This window comes from Crocodylus siamensis, chromosome 15 (genome assembly GCF_052110815.1).
Source record: "Crocodylus siamensis isolate JL-2025a chromosome 15, ASM5211081v1, whole genome shotgun sequence".
In the NCBI taxonomy this organism is placed as follows: Eukaryota; Metazoa; Chordata; order Crocodylia; family Crocodylidae; genus Crocodylus; species Crocodylus siamensis.
Genome location: NC_143409.1, coordinates 27,239,993 through 27,257,617, shown reverse-complemented (window position 1 = coordinate 27,257,617; position 17,625 = coordinate 27,239,993). Strand labels below are relative to the sequence as shown.

Sequence of the window (17,625 nt, the reverse complement as noted above, 5' to 3'; positions counted from 1 at the left end):
CCAGAAAGGGGTGGCAGGAGCGCGGGGCCAGGCTTTCACATGCTCTATGGACCTGGGTGGGCTTCCTCCTCTCCCTGCTTAAGCAGCACAGCTCAGCTCCATAGAGCCCCTGGCAACCTGGCCCCGTGCTCCTCCTGCCCTGCTCTAGGCCCTGCCGGTGTTGGCCCTGGTGCACCGGCGTGGGCCTTGTGCTCCCACCTGGCTGTCACTCCCACCTGGCTGTTGCAAATTCTGCTCCTCCCACCCGGTTGTTGCAACTTCTGCTCTGCTTGCCCACACACTGCCCCTTTGCCCTACCTGGTGCAGACATTTCCCTGCTCCCCCTTTAGCTGCTGCACTGTGACACTATGTGGTTCTCAGCTGCAGCACTTGGACCGCAGGAGCCAGCCCGGCCGACCCTGAGGACTGGGGCAATTGCCCACAGTCCTCCCCTGCCTCCCTCCCCTCTCTCTTCCTTATCTGTATTTCCCTCAGCATGGGGAGGTAGAAACAGCTCCAGGCCAGAAGACTGTTAGGCACAGGCTTCCAGCTGGGGCTCCGGGTGGCAGTGGGGGGGGCCAGACTGAGCTGGGCCAGGCCAGCCTTGCTTCTGCAGCTGCTTGATCCTGCTGGTGGCTCTCCCTGGGTCCTACTGCCCCTGTCTCCAGTAATCTTTGACAGGCAGCAAAGAGCAGATAAATATTAATTTTCTAAATATTTTAGGGGCCTTGCGGGCCAGATAGAATGTCCTGGTGGGTTGGATCCTGCCCACGGGCCATATTTTGCCCGCCCCTGCCACAGAGATTTTGCTAGTGTAATAATGTTCCAGTATTACCAGTTAAGTGTGACTGAAAACATCACACTTAATCAACATTGCAATATTGGCAAAAGTAGCATAGATGTGGCACAACTTTCTGTCCTTTAATTTTTCCAGGTGCAGCTCTTACCTTTTAGCTTATATTCACAAATGAAAACAAAGGCATTACGTGGGGCCAAAGCATTACAGTTGTCAAGATATTTTAAAGATACAATTGCTTCTAGCACAGTCCTATAGGCTGTAAAGTTCTCAGCTTCAGTTAATTGCTATACAATAAAAGGAGTGCTTCTAGGTTGTATGTTCTCTCTTCTATTAGGTATCACACCCTTAAAGTCACTCATAGACTGCAAAGCAACAAAGCAAAATACGTTTGGCTTCATTTCCTTGAACTACGGTCTAAGCAATTCAACTCCACATGTTTATGATACATAATAAAATTTCTCAAATAAGGAAAGAAGGCATATTTCAGAACTGAAATTGCTTTAAAATTACCCAAGATTACTGTAATGGAAAAGTCAACAGGGCAATACTTGGTGAAGGGTAAAGCATTGTGCTCTGCAGCTACACTGAAAGAGCACTTGCACAATTACAACAGGCAAGACCACAGTGACAAAGATTGAATGTGTTTAAAAGTACTGGCATATGTACATTTTTGCAGGTACCATTTGCAGTGTTCAGTCTATTCAGGTAGCTAGAGATGCAAGGACTTGGGTATGTGTCAGAAATTAATGGCTGGACATGCATTTTTCAGGCTCAGAAAACTCAAGAGTTTAAGAGAGAAAATTCAAGAGTGCCCTAAAGGATCATCTCCATGGGAAAACTCTTTGACATCTTTTTTCAGACAGGTCTTAAAGTTACCTGTTCCATGTGGGGAACCAAGGAAAGAGAACTGGGAGGAAAGTGAAGGGGGTGGGGTTTTGGGAGCATTAAAACTCATAAATACTCATTTTTCTAAACATCAGTTTTTAGCTCCTGCCTCTCTCTCAACTAACTGTACGCAGAGAAAGAGATGGACAGTGTGCTTAAGTGTGCCTGTGTGAATAACTTCATGTATAGGTATAACCATTGCTTGTTCTTGGGTAGTTTGGACCACAACATCTTAGTATTACTACCATGCACTCCCATTTTAAATGAGAAAAACAATTTCTCTACTACCTCATTTAGCTAGTTCAACACAACTGAACCTGTTACCTTACCATACAGTTACATAAGCAGTGATTTAATATCACAGTAATTCCTGCCAGGCTGACCTGAGAATAACTAATCTGTTCAATTGTAACTTAATATTTTAAGTTTCTTGCTCAAGTTTAGCCTTCAGTTCCACTTATGCAAACTTATTGTCAGAAGGGCTGAAAGCACTGGGACATGCATGGGTATCACTGGGGGAGAACTTAAGCCAGATCTCTCTATCGTATTTTATGCTCCCGGGTTCTCCTCTCCTTAGCAGTCTGCCTAAATTGGTGATTCTCAACTCGGCTGCTGTGGTGCCCTGGAGTGCGGCCAGACCTTTTGGAGGGTGTTGTGAGGTGTGAGGAAATAAGTGATATGTTAGGCAATAAGCAGGTAAGTGCAAGCTCAGGTTTGTCCCTGCCTGAAAGATCCCTCATCCCCACTGTCCAGCCCCTCTGTAAGCACTGTTATCTATAAATTTGTTTTTGAAATTGGATGCTGCTTAATTTACAAAAGTCATGAAGGGGTGCCTTGAGTTCATTGAAGGGTGCCTCAAGTCCAAAAAGGTGAAGACCTAAGTTTACACCAGTAGCTTCAATGCTGACTTCATATCCCCAGACTAATAAAATTACTGCCATAAATAACTTGTAGTTTGGCTAGTTGTGGAATAGCTGTCTGCACATTTTCCACTGAGAATGCTGCTTCACAGATATTAAATCCTTTTCTTTGTCTTGGATAATAAGCAGGGATTGCTGCACTTTCTCTGTATTCCAGCACAGGTGATTCAAGAGGGAGCACAGAGGGCATGTGCCCCCGGCCCCAGATTTCTGCATCAATGGCAGTGCCTGGGGCTGCAACCCTTATGGAGCCAGGGCCCAGCAGCAGTCGGGGCACCAGCAGTGGTGGCACAAGTTCTGTGCTGACGGGGGCACAGGGCTTCAGCCCAGCCAGAACCAGCATCCGGCAGCAGAGGGGTGGTGGTGGGTTTGTGGAGTTGTGCCCCTCCACTGTCAACACTTACATCTATATATTCTGGTAAGTTTACCTTATTTTTATTTAGGCAATTTTGCACAAAAGCACAGGAAACACCATTCTTCATGGTAATTGCAGAAACCGCCATTTTTTGTGGTTTCCATGAAAATTGCAAAACTCTGATTTAAGTAGGTCCCTAGTATTAGGATTAATATCAGGGGAAGGAAAGCAATTAGGCTTTTTTGAGCATAATATCTTATTCTTTTCCAGCAGCATATATAACTTTATCTTCGTACTAACCAGCAGAAAGGCTAAGGATTACTGTGCCTCCATTTATATTAATTTCAGGATTTTTGCAGCCAAATAATAGCTTTTTTCAATATAAAAAGGATTGCATCTAAAATTCAAGTACAGAATTGGATGCACACCTTGCTGGGGTTATTTGACCCCAGCAGTCTTTCCTGCCCAGAGCAGGGGGTACTGGATCCGATGATCTCATGAGGTCCCTTCCAGCCCTAAACTTCTGTGAATCTGTGAATTTAAGGGCATATATTTTCTATGTAGGCTGTAGGATCTGGGTTCTCTTAAAATATAATGCTTCTAAAGTATTCAAAAGTGGCATTGTTTAACTCAGCGGGTGCATCTACATGTGTGCTTTGAAGTGGAGTTGAGTAAGTAGCTCTACAGTAAAGCATTATTGTCTACACATGCACCCATATTAGGATGCAGTAAATTAAATAACTCTGCTATAGGATAGTACTATCCAGGATAAGTACTGTCTTACAGATGTGTTATTTACACTGCCACAATATAAATGTAGACAGTGACCAGGGCTGGCTGGGGCATGAGGGTGCTACAGCACAGGGGCTGCCTTCTGGCTAGCCCTGAACCATAGCACCTTCATGACCCAGCCAGCCCCTCCACCACCCAACAGCGTGACTCAGAGCCTGGGGCTGTGCCCCTGCACTTGCTGCCAGCCTGGGGCCTTGGCTCAGACTGCTGTGGTCCCAGGTGCATGTGTACACGCTGTGGCTGGAAGCCACTGATTCTGGCACGAACTGCTGGAGAACTGCGCTGGAGTTTATTCTTCCAAGCTAATTGCACATGTAGATGCACCCAGCAGGTCTGTCCCTTTATTATAGCCAGTCATACCTACTTACAGTGGGAGCAAAACAGTTGAGAGAATAAGCTGCATTCTGTTCTAATTTGTGCCTCACGATACAGTTGTGCACTGAGCTCATCAGTTGCAATCCACCTGCCCCTGAGTCTGCCAGTCAATTAGGTTGTTTTTACATTGACAAATTCCTTTTTTGGGGGTAACTGGCTAAATAACTTGAACAGTGGACAAAGTGAAAGTGCACAAGGTATTTTTCTCTCATCTTGTTAAGTTAGTGATTTTGGATGTTATTTGCCACAGTGATTCCTAAACTGCTTTCAGACTGAAGGAAGATTATTACTAAATTGTTTGCATCACTTGGAAAGTATTTACCCCTTTGGGGGTATAGTTTATAGTGCAAATTCCACAGTGATCCATTCATTCATAAAAAAAATCTTTGCTTAAGATATTTCCATTTTATGCAAAAAATAAACTGTATAAGCTCTCTGGTTGTATATTTGGTATGTATTGTAGAATGCCTAGCACAATGGGGCACTGGTCCATGAGAGAGCTTCCTTATTGCAGACTGATGTCACTAGGAACAAAAGAGGCACGCTTTAAACAGGTAGATTGTAGGGGCATAGCTCTGGAAGAATTTAGGACACAGAACTCTTCTGAATTCTTTTTTAACCTGTGCTAGAAAATCTAGCAGAAAGCACTCTTCATCTTATCACATCTTCAGTTGCAGTACTGAGGCTTTTTGTTAAAAATTATAGATGAGAAAAACAGAATTTACAGCTTTAAAAAAACTGACGTAAATACTTGGAATAAAAATTGGCCATGTAGGTATTTAAATAGTATGGACCTAAACCCTAAGATCACTGTCATTTTGAAGTTGTTGTTTTTTAATGACAAAAAGCATTACTACCAAGACATGTTACTGTAAATATCATAAGGGTTGTGCTGAAATATGTACTTTCAAGCTTCTAACCCACAAAAAGATCTGATTCTTTGTGCTGTATGTGAAAGAAAATGTATGCAGTAGAAATCTTGAGGTATAGACTGTCTGTATAAAATTATCCGATGCTTTTAAATGCTGTATTGTTTTTTATATGTGAGAAAGGAGAAACGAAAGCTTTAAATTGCCCAGGGAGACTGGAAAGGTCTCTATTGTCTCATACTTTATGATTAATATTGCACAATCTACCCCTAGATGCTGAAAGCTTTTCTGTCCTTAATTAGTCATGACAACCAACCTTTGCTGATTTCTCTGTGGTGAAAATTATTTTAACTTTCCTGCTGGGTTTTCAAAATTTGGGGCTGAAAAGGAAAGGAAAACATTCGTAAGGTGTTCAAGTTTTAGCCCTATCTTGCAGGAGTGAGGAGAGGCAGGATACAAAGGGAAGGAAGAAATAACTTCTCTTTAGTTTTTTTGAAGATGACAAGAACATTCATGCATTGTTCCTTTGTCAGTCTGATCATTTACTCTTGTTCTGAGGGGCTTCTCTGTTTTGTTTTCTAGGCTGACTGAAAAATGTATAACCGTATGAAAGTGTAGCAGTGTATTAAGCCACAGGAACACTGGAGGTCTTGTGCCTGGATAGGAGAGAAGCAGCCATAATGACTCGTGGGACAGGACATTTTTCTATACCTTAACGGTACAAGCAGATGAGGCAGATTGATATTTAGCCAGTTGAAGTCAGGGTGCAATAAACATCAAAAGTTGGCCTTCAGTGGTTGAACTTTTCAGCCTGGGGTTTATTTTTCATTCAAAAAGATTTTAATTGGATAACCTACATTTTTTACATGTTAAATGTTTTCAGAAATGGCTTAGAAGTAGTGTAGCAAATTTTGTCATTATGGAAATGGATAGGTTAGATAGCTTTCAAAAATTCCTTTCATACTGAACTGCATTTATCATTTTAACAATCAGCGCATATTCAGGGCACATACATGTGCAAACTTACTCAGCAAAAAGTTCATTCTCATCTCCCAGTCTTACCCTCCAGCTATTTGTAACAATTTGGAAATGTTATTAGTTGTATTTTGTTTTTTAATTATGTATTGTTTAAGGGACTAATATTTCAGAAAGCAACCTACAACTCTTGTACCTGTAAAAACCATGCCCATGTTCAGAATGCACTATTCAATTGTGGGTGCAAGTCACAAGAAAAAAGTAAAATACTGAAAAAAATGCCTGCAGTTTATTTTTGCAGATGCAAACTTTGCTGATGGAAAAAATGAATCTGCAAAAAAGACTGTGGTCCTCCATTCTTTGACAATTGATCTAATTTTACTTACTGGAACTTCTATATTAAGCAACAAGAGCCCCTGAGTTAGTTTGTGGTTGCAAAGATGAATAGAATTATCTTTTAAAAACTTAACACAGTACAGAATATTTGAGTCACCTGACAGTTTTAAAGGTTATTTGCTGGAAAACCCAATGACCACAATTTCTTCACTTTGGGTAGCATTAAAAACAAAGGATTTCCTGTGACTCTTGAAAATTATTTGCTGTGGCAAACACTTTAGGGTCGAAAACCATTAGGTAACCTTCCTTCCAGTTCTTCCACTCTGGTATTCAGCTGACTTAGAAAGAAAAACTGCAGTGAGATATTAGCACTGTTTGGAACAAAAAACTAATCAATTTTGATTTAAAAAAAAGACAGTTATGATTAGAAAAGTAAATACATTAAAAAAATCCTTTCCCACTCAGCTGTATCTGCTACCTGTGTGTTAGTTAGCACCCACTCCTCCTTCCCTCTATTACAGGTATTGCACAATTACCAGGTTAATTATGCTATTACCTAGAGATCAGGTACCAGTGCAAACTAGCTATCACACAATAAAAAGCTCCAACTAGCTATAAAGTCAGACCTTGAAAATATGTACTAAACAGGTGATGGCTATCAAGCTTTAATTTGCATGTGTAGCAAAGTCTCCCCAGTGGCTAATACCTCCATCAGCTGATAGAGCTCCCAACCACAGGGGTGCACCATGACCAGCATAAAACCGTGGGCCCTGGGGACTGAGGCAGCCTTGATCCCTAAAGGTCAGTGGGGGTGTAAAACTTCTGGACTCTGGGAATTATGGCTGCTGCAATTCCTAGGTCTCCAGGATGCAAGAAACCCTTGGGGATGGAAGATTGCCACAGCCGTGATCCCCACATCAAAGGTGTGGGAAACAGAGGGAAAACTTGAAGGAGCTCCTCAGCTAGGTTGCATGGGGCTCCCAGCCATGGGAGCTTGCTTCGGTGCAGGGGGAGCCTGGGTCCCTTTGCACTCTCAGTATGGTGCAATGGGATCTAATGCACAAACCCACAATCATACCTTCTGCCATGCACATGGGGCATGGCAGTAGGAGCTATTGTGTAGATCATGCATTAGATCCCATCATGCCTTTACCTGCACATGTAGAGGGGTCTTATATGCTCATTTTAGTGACAAAAGTAGTAGTAGTTTTTCTACTCTTGATGCCTGTTTGCAGTATACATTTATTATATTTGAGAGGGGGGGCTAGATTCTTATTGGTTTGCACACCATCGGCAGAATTTGTTAACAGGATTTCAGCTGCAGAATCTGCGGTAAGCTTGCAAGAACAAAAGAAGTTTTCTGTGCTTGTGCTGCTGGCAGACAGACAAAAAGAAAATATATTTCTCCTTGAAAATGAGCTGGTTTGCCCTGGGTATCCCACACTACACTCTTCAGAGTTGCAGTTATAAGTGATTATCATGTTTGTATCATAGTGTCATTGCCAGAGGTCTTCATGTATGGAAATTTCCATGACATTCGAGAGCCCCTTTTTCAAAGTACTGTATAATCATTCCTGTGGCCATCAGTACACATAGTCATTTTATAAAAGGTGTTGCCATAGTAAATGTATCAAAATTTCAATTATAAATGCATTTTAGTCATCTTTCATTTATAACACTTTTCACTATCATTCATAACTAACTCATCCAACTTCAAATCCTATCTCAGTAACTACTTACATGTGATGCCTTCAGGAAATTGTCAATTGCTAATGGCTAGCAAGGTGGTTAGTTGAGGACATTGCTATCTATTTGATTTATACCTTATAAAAGAATTGCTTTAAGCCATATCACTCTGCATATCTTATCTAATTGCTCCTTCAAATACTGGTTTATTGATAATTGCATAATTTAAATCAACTTTTGATTTAAAAATAAAAAATGTAAGCGGCTATATTACAGTGAAGACTAAGCACTTTTAATTTAATAAACAGAAATCAGTGATCTAAGTTGGAATCTACTATCACACCATAACATTTTTATGTGGATTTTAAATATATTCAGTACTATGCATTCATAATACTGGAAGGTGCCATTATTAATATGCACTGGAGTTCATGTAGGTCATGCAAGAAGGAAAAGTCAGCTAAATCATAATGGGCTCATTGGCTTGGCTGTTACACAGCCAGCAGATGGTATAATAACTAATTTGAAGATTTTTTCAGACGGGAGTAAATCAAGTCCTGATATTTGAAATAAAACCAAATGGGCAGATAGCAGTCCTCCTTAGTCTACAGCTTTACCCCCTTCAAGGCTAAGCCTCAAATATATAGGAATCACTACACAAACACCACACAAGACAGGAACAGAGGAGTAATGCACTTAAAGAAGCTATTTATAGAGAAAACCTGGACAAATGCCACACAATTGTCCTTATACTTTGGTGGAAAATGCACTCTGTTCTACCAAGTAAGCAGATGTAGATGTTACTCTGCCTAGAAGTACAGGCTGGGCTCCCAAGAATTTCTTTCTAGGAAATTGCTTTTAATGAAGAAATTCTCTCAAAAGCAGAAAAATAAGATGGAAGTGAAATGCTAGGATGCCAGCAAATGATCTACAGGCAGAGATCTCCACTGTAATGCACACTGTAATGCCTCTGCTGCTTGGCCATACACAAATTGCATTGCCCAGTTTAGTTTTTAGACATTACATTGTTGTATAAAGTTCAGCATTTTAATTTATCTACACTGCATACTGTAGTGCAGTGCAGCAGTGCCTAAACTGGCCTGAAACAAGCAGGCTTGGGTACTGGAAATAATTTGGTCACAGTGGCATGGACCCAATGTGGGCTAATTTTCCCTGCCTAAATGATACCAGGTTCTGGTACCTGAGCTTGCTCATTTAAAACTAGGTTGCATATTGCAACAGTACACTACTGTCTGCATTGTAGATGGATATTATTTATACTACCTTTATAACACAGTCCCTTCTATACCTGTTCTACTCCATAGGTAGAGCCCCCTTTACTTCTGGTAGAGGGTTAGGTGATTGCCCCATAAGCAATTTCTACTTTGCTGATATCCTAAGTGATTTTCATAAGATTTTCATATTTAATTTTCAAATATTCCAGACTTTGGTAAATAATATGACAATGTTTGAGTAAACCTTCCAAAGCTGGTAACACTAACGCATTTAGGAGTTTGGAATAAGTGGTGGTTCTAGCCCAGAAAAAGGGGTCTTCTTAGCCTTCATTTGTGGTGGGATTATATTTTAAATTCTACAGTGGTGAATGTATTAGGTAACAAAAAATGTTTACTTAGAGGAAAAACAAGGCTGTCATGATGATGATGGTAATAACAACCTCCAGCTCATAGTGAGGACAACCACTGGCATTCAATAGGGAGTCTATCCATTTCTATTCAAACATGGTGTCCACATGACTATAATAAGAAAAGGGCATGGAACCACTGTCTAATTTTCACTGTAGCAAAGTATGGAAGTATAGCAGTGGGTCAGTCTAAAGGAGCTCACACTTTTCTATGCTTGCTTTGTGAGGATTTCCTTCTCCACAGTTGTCAGTTGGGCCCCTTTCATTACCTATGAATTAAATCAACATTTTAATATTTTAAACAGGAGAAACAAATCATGAGAAGATAAATCCTAAATATCCCCTTAATCTATAAGGCCAAGTGACTGCCAAAAGGCTGGGTCCTTGTTAAAATAACTTCATACTGCAGCTTACTTCAGAATACTCTATGCAGTCTGAACATAAATCTAGGTGCTAATTAAAGTGCCCCCCTCTTGCCTTGTCTGTAAACACCCTTGCTTTATCGAGTCTGCTCCAATATGCTGTAATTACAGTCTGTTACTGTCTGTTCCTCCTTGCACGTGTATAACTAACTCATCCAACTGGAGCCCTTAGATAGCTAAGCGGTCAGCAAGCTGCAAGCAACAAGTTCCATTCATTTATGGCTCTTTTCAGCTCTATTCAAGGTTGAAACAAGAAATGGGGGAGGCAGAACTTCTGTCACATTGTCAACCACGCTATTTTGAAGCTTGGTTTCCAGATATACAATGAAATGGACCCTCGGGTTGCATTTCCTTCTACTCCTATGCAACATATCATTAAATAATAGCATTTGCTCTGTCTGCACTTGAGTACATATTCTTCACTTATATAATTTAATTAATGCAGCAGGGAGGAAGATCTTTGAGTTAGGGTATTGGTCTACAAGACAGGTGATCTGGGTTATATTCAGAATGCTGCCATAGGCTTCCTGTGCAGCTTGTTCTAATCAAGTTTCCTAATATGTAAAATTAAGATGATAATATTTCCTTTCTTTACTGGGGTGTTGTGAAATTTCATTAAGTCAGGTTTATAAAGTGCTTTGTGCTGCTTGCTTTGAACTGAGATCCTTAGTAAAGTACCTCAAAAGCAGAAATTAGAAAACTGAACTAGTATTGTTACTTGCCCTGATTGTTGGCTACAATCTGATGGAGATTTTCATTTCCAACTGGTGCGCGACTGTTGGGACCTGCCTGTATTTAGGTGCAGGGAGGAGTGCCTTGATATTTTGTTTGTTTGTTTTTCTTTTTTTGGTGCATTTTCATCTTACTTAATCAAAGTAAGAGGAGAGAGAGTGGTTTGGTCTTAGCATGTGACTGGAAGGCAAGGATTCCAGAATCCTAATTTCAGGTCTGTTACCCAGATAACACTTTGTTCTTTTTCCCCACCTGTAAAAGAGAATTATGCCTACCTTACTGAGTATTTGTAAAGCATAACACGATCATCAGTTTACATACTGTAATAATTCTGATAATATATCAGTGGGTGCATCTACACAAGATACTACTGTGCAGTCATTACTGCACATTTATTTAGTACTTGCTAATACAATTAACAGGTACTTGCTAATACAAGTACTAAATTTAATGCACAGTAACCAGAGTTACTGCACAGTAGTGCCAGTGAACATCTTTTACATGATGCTACTACACAGTAGCTTAATAATACTGCACAGTAGCATATTAGCACTGTCTGTGCTGCGACGCACTACTGTGCAGTATTTTTCAGTTACTGCACAGTTACCATCTCATGTAGATGTGCCCAGTATGTCTTTATGTAACAAAGCTGCTTTTTGTGGCTAAACTCTGCCAGACCAACCTCACAGGAAACTCATAGTTCTAATATTGTGTGAAATGTAAAGCAGTTGCTGAATTTGGCAATGTACGAGCTATGTGGTGGTGTTAAAACTGTAAACAAAAAGCTGTAAATGTTCAGAATTGTCGAAGGGTCAGCAGTGCAACTCCCAGGAAAGTTACTAGGAGCTACATGATTAAATCTTTGTGAAAAAATATTACTTAATCTGAGGTCTGTTCTCTCTCAAATGTACAGTATGGCTTATTGATTCATGCCAAAGGAACTTATCTATGAGACATAAGATAAGAACAACTCTCCAAGTTTTTTTTAAAAGAAAAGCAAAGTTATTATGAAAATACATTGTTCATAAGTGCACCATTTCTAAAAAGTTGGTAATTCACTAAAATATTATTCACTAACAAATAAAAGCTTTACCTGGAAATGGTAAGGTATAATAGATGTTTAATAGCAATTTATGATTTAAAATGGATAAGGTAACAGCAAACTTACCAGATGTAGAAGCAGTTCATTCACTGCTGTGCAATACTTGTCAGATATGCAGTGTACAGGGAAAAGCAACACATCCTCTTACAAACACTTTCTGTCATTAAATTAGTAGAAAGGGAAGGAAGATAGTTGACACTTACTATCAATACAAAAGTTCCCAGGAACTCTGAGAGGGCTTCTTTAACCAGGCTGTTCTTCAAGGCAAATTTTTCCTTGAAACTTCTTTTGCCTTTCTTGCTCATTTTTGGGTCCTCCTGTTACACTCTAACCCCAGCAGACAGAGTGACGCGCCCGCTAAATTTGCTTTGTAATCGTCCTTGCTGCAGCTGAACTTTAACACTTTTACTTATACTTTGAAATATGAGATTTTGACATCTGTACAGCCAGTGAAATCATCTGACTGCAGGCATTGACTGAGCCCAATGAATATGACCTAATGATTCATCATGAGTTTTCTATCCTCTGCCTTCTTGGAGTGTGTAGCTATTTATATTGGGTATTATCTAGGCTGCATGCCTAGATAATACCACTAACCTCAAAGTCAGAAAAAGCTAATGAACTTTTTTTCCCCTTCTAATTCCTGGCAAAATGGATTAATCAATAGCTTTCACCCAAGATTCCTTTTCTCCAAGGTAAATTATTATGAATTTTTGCCACCCAAAGGCAAGAGATTATATGAACTGCCATATATGGAACCACAGTATTTGGCTTTGATCCAGGCTAGGACTTAAAACATGCATGCCATCATTGGCTGTTTGCAGTTTTTTTCATAGGAGATGTTGGGCAAAATGAGTGAGCACTTGCCAGAGAGATGTGCTCTATTCTAGTAAAATAAAATATACACCCTGAACAGTTCAGAGAGATTTCAGTGCCTAGTGGGAATGTGTATTAGAAATTAACTGCATTTGTATACCCAGACACTGACTTGCTCCACACTTTTGGGGCTAACTGCCTAACTTTCTACTGACTCATCTTGTTTACAACAGAGCAATGAGGCAGAAGAAATTAGGACTTTAAATCTGCTTCAGTCCAGTGGTGCTCTGTAGTGCAATATAGTCCAGTGAAGCACTGGCAATGATCATCTGCCTTTAGTATGTTTAGCTTAGTTATAGATCCTGTGCTTAAGTAAAACTGACTAGGAACTCCATCCTGCAAGGCGCCTAAGATGCTATTTCCTATTGATTGGAACAGGAGGCTGTAAGTACGAAGGATTTTAAGGCCAGGTATCGGCATTACACTTAGACTGGTATAAGTGATTGGAAATAGATCTAAACCTGTAACAATTTGGTGCACATAGAATGGTCTAAAAATGGCAGAACCTGAACTAAAGTAGACCTGGATCAATGTGTACTCAGATCAGGTTGATCTAGGTTAGACAGGTGAATTGAACTTCTGTACCAGTTCCCCTATTAATTCAATAGACCACAGTCCTCCAGCATCCCAGCCTCCTTTGCAGCCCTCCGCTAATCCTCCCTTGCTGGAAGGCATGCCAGCACTTGGCCTGTACTCCGCTGCTGCAGCCAAATGCCTAGTGGGCCCCACCCCTCAGCTCTCTCAGAACCAAGCCAGCACAGCCCCTCTCCCCAGCCCTGCCTCTGGCCATCTGTCAGGAGCAGGCAGACATCAGACAAAAGAGAGACATCTATGTCCCCTGCATGAACCTCAGCCCCTGGGCACGCGCTTCCCTGGGTAGTGCCATTGCATCCCATCGCAAAGCACCTTACAATGTACACACAGACCTGACAGCAAGCCTAGGAGAACCCCTGTGTGTGGGCACAGCTCCACAGATGCTGACCTTGGCTCCTGCACACCCAGCTAAGGACCCCTATGCTCAGCCATAGGCCCAAGGACCCTGACCCTGTCTCCTGACCCAGCCAGGGACTCCCAGGGACTCCCATGTCCCCCCGCCCCCTACACTGGCTCCTACACACCATATCTCAGAGGCCAGTTTCAGGTACCCTGACACCCAGACCCCAGCATGGACCTTCTCTCCCCACAAGCAAGAGCCAGTGTAGGCAGCTTGCCTTTGGTGGGCCAGGGTGGCAGGGGGAAGAACATTGGGACTAGGCCTGTGCAGAGGCAACCCTGTGACCTCTATGGCTTGGCCATTGCCAGCAGATACCTGGGCTATGGACACCTAGCATGCTGCAAGACTTTTTTGGCATGCAGCTACAGGATTCCTGAGTATTGGGGCATGGGTGGGAAGGAGAACCGAGCATCCATGCTGGGGGAAGCAGATGGATGCTCCTGGAAGCTTCAGGAGGAGGTGGGATATGGTCAGTTGCCTCCATATTGCAGGCAGAAGATGCTGGAAATTTCCAACCAGGGCATAGGGCATTGCCAGAATCTTGGGGTGTCAGCTGGAAGCCCCTGGACAGTTTGAGATTGTGGAGGTAGCTTGACCAGTGAAGCCCCAGTTATTCTGGAGCATGGGCCACATCCAGCTGCAGTGAGAGGGAGAGCCATGCCCCAGGACCTGTGCCTATATACATCCACCACTCCTCCTATCTATCCACCATTCCAGTCTGCCTTCCATCCACCCCCTCTCAGCCAGATCCTCACCCACCCACGGATGCTGAGACACCATGGGCACTGCTGTGGACCATGGAAGACCCCATCCCATCCTCTGCTACCCAACCCTGGTTACACAACTGGGACTACAGGGAGATGAGGGAACTCATTGCCCTCTGGGGCAAGGAGGAGATCTAGCACCAGTTCCAGAAAGGGCACTGGGACAGGGATGTCTTCAAGTGCATTGCCCAGTAGATGCAGGCATGTGGTCTCAAAAGGGACTGGGAGCACTACCATGCCAAGATTATGTGGATGCAGATCCAGTATAAGTGCATGAAAGATGTCAACGAAAGGCTTGGGGCCCACAGGCAAACCGCACCCTTCTATGAGGAGCTGTCCTGCTTCCTCACCATGGACAGGGGTGTTGAGACCCTGTATACCTACAGCACCATTGGGGTGTGGGAGGAGTCACTGGCAACTGAGTGCCCAGGTGCAAGTCCCCAGGGGCCACAGGGTAACAGGTCAGCTGCTGGAGCCAGCCCATGAGGAGTCCACCCTATTGGTGATAGTCTCTGCATCATCACAGGATGTGGAAGCTAAGGTGCACTTGCAGCTGGACCTGAGCTCCCTTGACATCTCACACATGGTTGGGGGCAAGAAGCACAGTGCACAGGAGTGGGAGGAAAGCTTCCATGCCATGGAAATTGCAACCCAGGACCTGAAGGCTGAGCCTGTGCCTTCCACCTCACCCCAGTCCTCGACCCCACTGACCATGGCCAAGCATGTGAGTCCTGGGACACCAGTCTCCTCACAGCTGCCACAGGTGTTCCTTTCCCATCCCAATCGCCCATTCACTTCCCCTCCCCCTTCCTATCTTCCATCCTGGAGTGCAGCCAGGGAGCCAGGCCCTCTCCCCTCCCTTCCCCTGACCTTGGGCACTTAGCAGCCCATCTCCCAGTCTATGGGAACATAAATCTGCCTCATTCACATCTCACTGCCCAGCTCCTGTGAGAAGTGGAGCCTCTTCCCAGCTGGCCAAAGCAGTGGTGCTGAAACAGCACCCCTCCCTGCCCCCCCTTGCACTCACAGAAAGGCACTACAAGAGTTTATTGATCTTTGCAGGCACAGCAAAAACAGGTACAGATGTGAGTGCTCAGTGCCGCACCTCTCCTGCTTGGCAAGGACCCCACTGGAGTTTGGCAGCACCATGGACCCCAGTGACAGAGGGTACACCGAGGTCAGGGACAGGAGATAACATGCAGCTATCTATGAGAACTGCTAGAGTTGCACTACAGCAGTAATGATAAAAATCCCCTCTTGCCAAACAAGCCATCTCCCTGTCTCCCTTCCATTCCAAGAAAGTCACAGATATGACAGCAGGAGTCCTTCATGGGTACTGTTATCTTAGCCAATCTTATCTTGCTGCCAAGGTGACTCCCAAGTTGTACACATGAAGAGACTTGCAAGTGGCACTCCAGTACTTTCCCTGCTCCCCTCTGATCTGATCCCTGGGGAAAATCCATTGGGTGGCAGGTGACTTCAAGTCTCACAGCACAGGCAGTTACTATATGAGCCCCTCAAGGCAACACCCCTCCTGCAATTGTGACCCCATCCTGGTCCCAGATAGCTCCCAGCAACTCCTGAAAGCAGTATTGTACACCTTCAGAGAAATAATCATAAATTCTAATACAAAATGGGTAACACCTGGCTGGATGGCAACACTATGGAGAAGGATCTGGGTAGATCACAGATTCAATATGAGTCTGTGGTGTGATGCCACACAAAAGGCGAATAGAGTTTTGAGATGAATCAGTAGAAGAATTGGGCATTTTTACACATACCTTTTCATCCCGTGACACACTGGAGATCTGCTGGGTCAGAGAAGACTTAATTAACTGAGTCTGCTCCGCACACAAACTGACATGCACAGCGCTGCATCACATGCAGTTGTATAAGCAGAGAAATGTGAATCAGTGCACAGAAAATGGCAGTGATGTGCTTTTGAACTAAAACACCTAATTTAGAGTACTGTGTGCAGTTTTAGGCTCCATATTTTAAAAGGGACATAGAGAAGTTAAATAGGGTCTAGAGGTGGGTGACAAAAATGATTAAGGGCTTGGAAGGTAAGTCATATAAGGAACAGTTGAAGGAACTAGGCATGTTTAGCGTATGGAAGATATGCTTAAGAGGGGACATGACAGAAGCCTTCAAATACCTGAAGGGCTGCCATAAAGACAAGGGGAAAACACCTTTTCTCAATTTCTGCAGTAGGACACAGACCAGTGGCTTGAAGTTGCAGCAAAGTTGGTTGAGACAATATCAGGAAAAGTTCTTCACTGTTAGAACAGCGAGGCAGTGAAAGAGACTACATAGAGAAGCTGTTGAATCTCCATCACTGGAGGTGTTCAAGAGGAGGCTGGCCACAGACTGGTCAGGGATGATCTAGGCGTAATTATGCCTATGTTCTAGGAGCATTCCCCGTGCTTCTGGGCTTTGCTGGTTGCTGCATGGATCGAGAGGGGATTCTTTCCCCTCCTGGTGCTTCATACATCTGGGCTTGTTTTTTGTTTTTGTTTTTGTTTTTTTAAAGACAATTTTAAAAAAATTTGGGCCGAATCCGAATTTCTCACAGGCATTGGACGTTGGCTGCAGCTAAGCGTCTGGATTTTGACTGGGGGGGTGCTAATTAGGGCTGTGCAAAGCTTCGGTCCCTGATTCAGTTCAGCGGAGATTCAGCCCAATTCAGTGACCCTTTAATCTCTCCAAATCGATTTGGAGAGATTCAGGAAGATTTGGCGATTTTAATATAGATACAGCTTTAAATGTTTCTTCTACATGTCTCAAGGTACCAGGCAGCTCATAAATGCTGCGATGCTGGGGTACATGGAGCATCCCACAGGAGTGCGGGGGGGTGGGGGGGTCCCCAGCGCGCTCAGCAGCAGACCTGGAAGTGGACCAGAAGGACCAGCAGACCTGGAAGTGGACCAGAAGGACTTCCAGTTCACTTCCAGGTCTGCCGGGGAGCGTCAGAGGGCCCCGTCATGCCCTCCGGCTTGGTGGCTAGTGCCTCCTGGGTCCGGGGGGGGGGGTGGGCACTGGGGGTCTCCCTGTGGCTGATCACTGAGCCAGGGAGGCGTGGGGGGGGTCCCCCCAGGACGCTCCCTGACGGACCCGGAAGTGGA

General features: G+C 43.4%; 1 protein-coding gene across 3 annotated transcripts in view; it reads right to left on the bottom strand.

Annotated features, from left to right (window-relative positions):
- AQP9 (aquaporin 9) overlaps nucleotides 1–12,391 on the bottom strand; it is a 49,859-nt gene extending 37,468 nt beyond the window's left edge. The window contains exon 1 of one of the 3 annotated variants that reach the window (XM_090028976.1): nucleotides 12,073–12,391. In XM_090028976.1, coding sequence (XP_089885102.1) covers nucleotides 12,073–12,174 — 102 coding nt within the window. In that variant the 5' untranslated portion in view covers nucleotides 12,175–12,391. The remainder of the gene's footprint in view (nucleotides 1–12,072) is intronic. The other 2 variants (XM_090028974.1, XM_090028975.1) reach the window with 2 other exon arrangements.
- Between the last annotated feature and the right edge of the window lie 5,234 nt (nucleotides 12,392–17,625).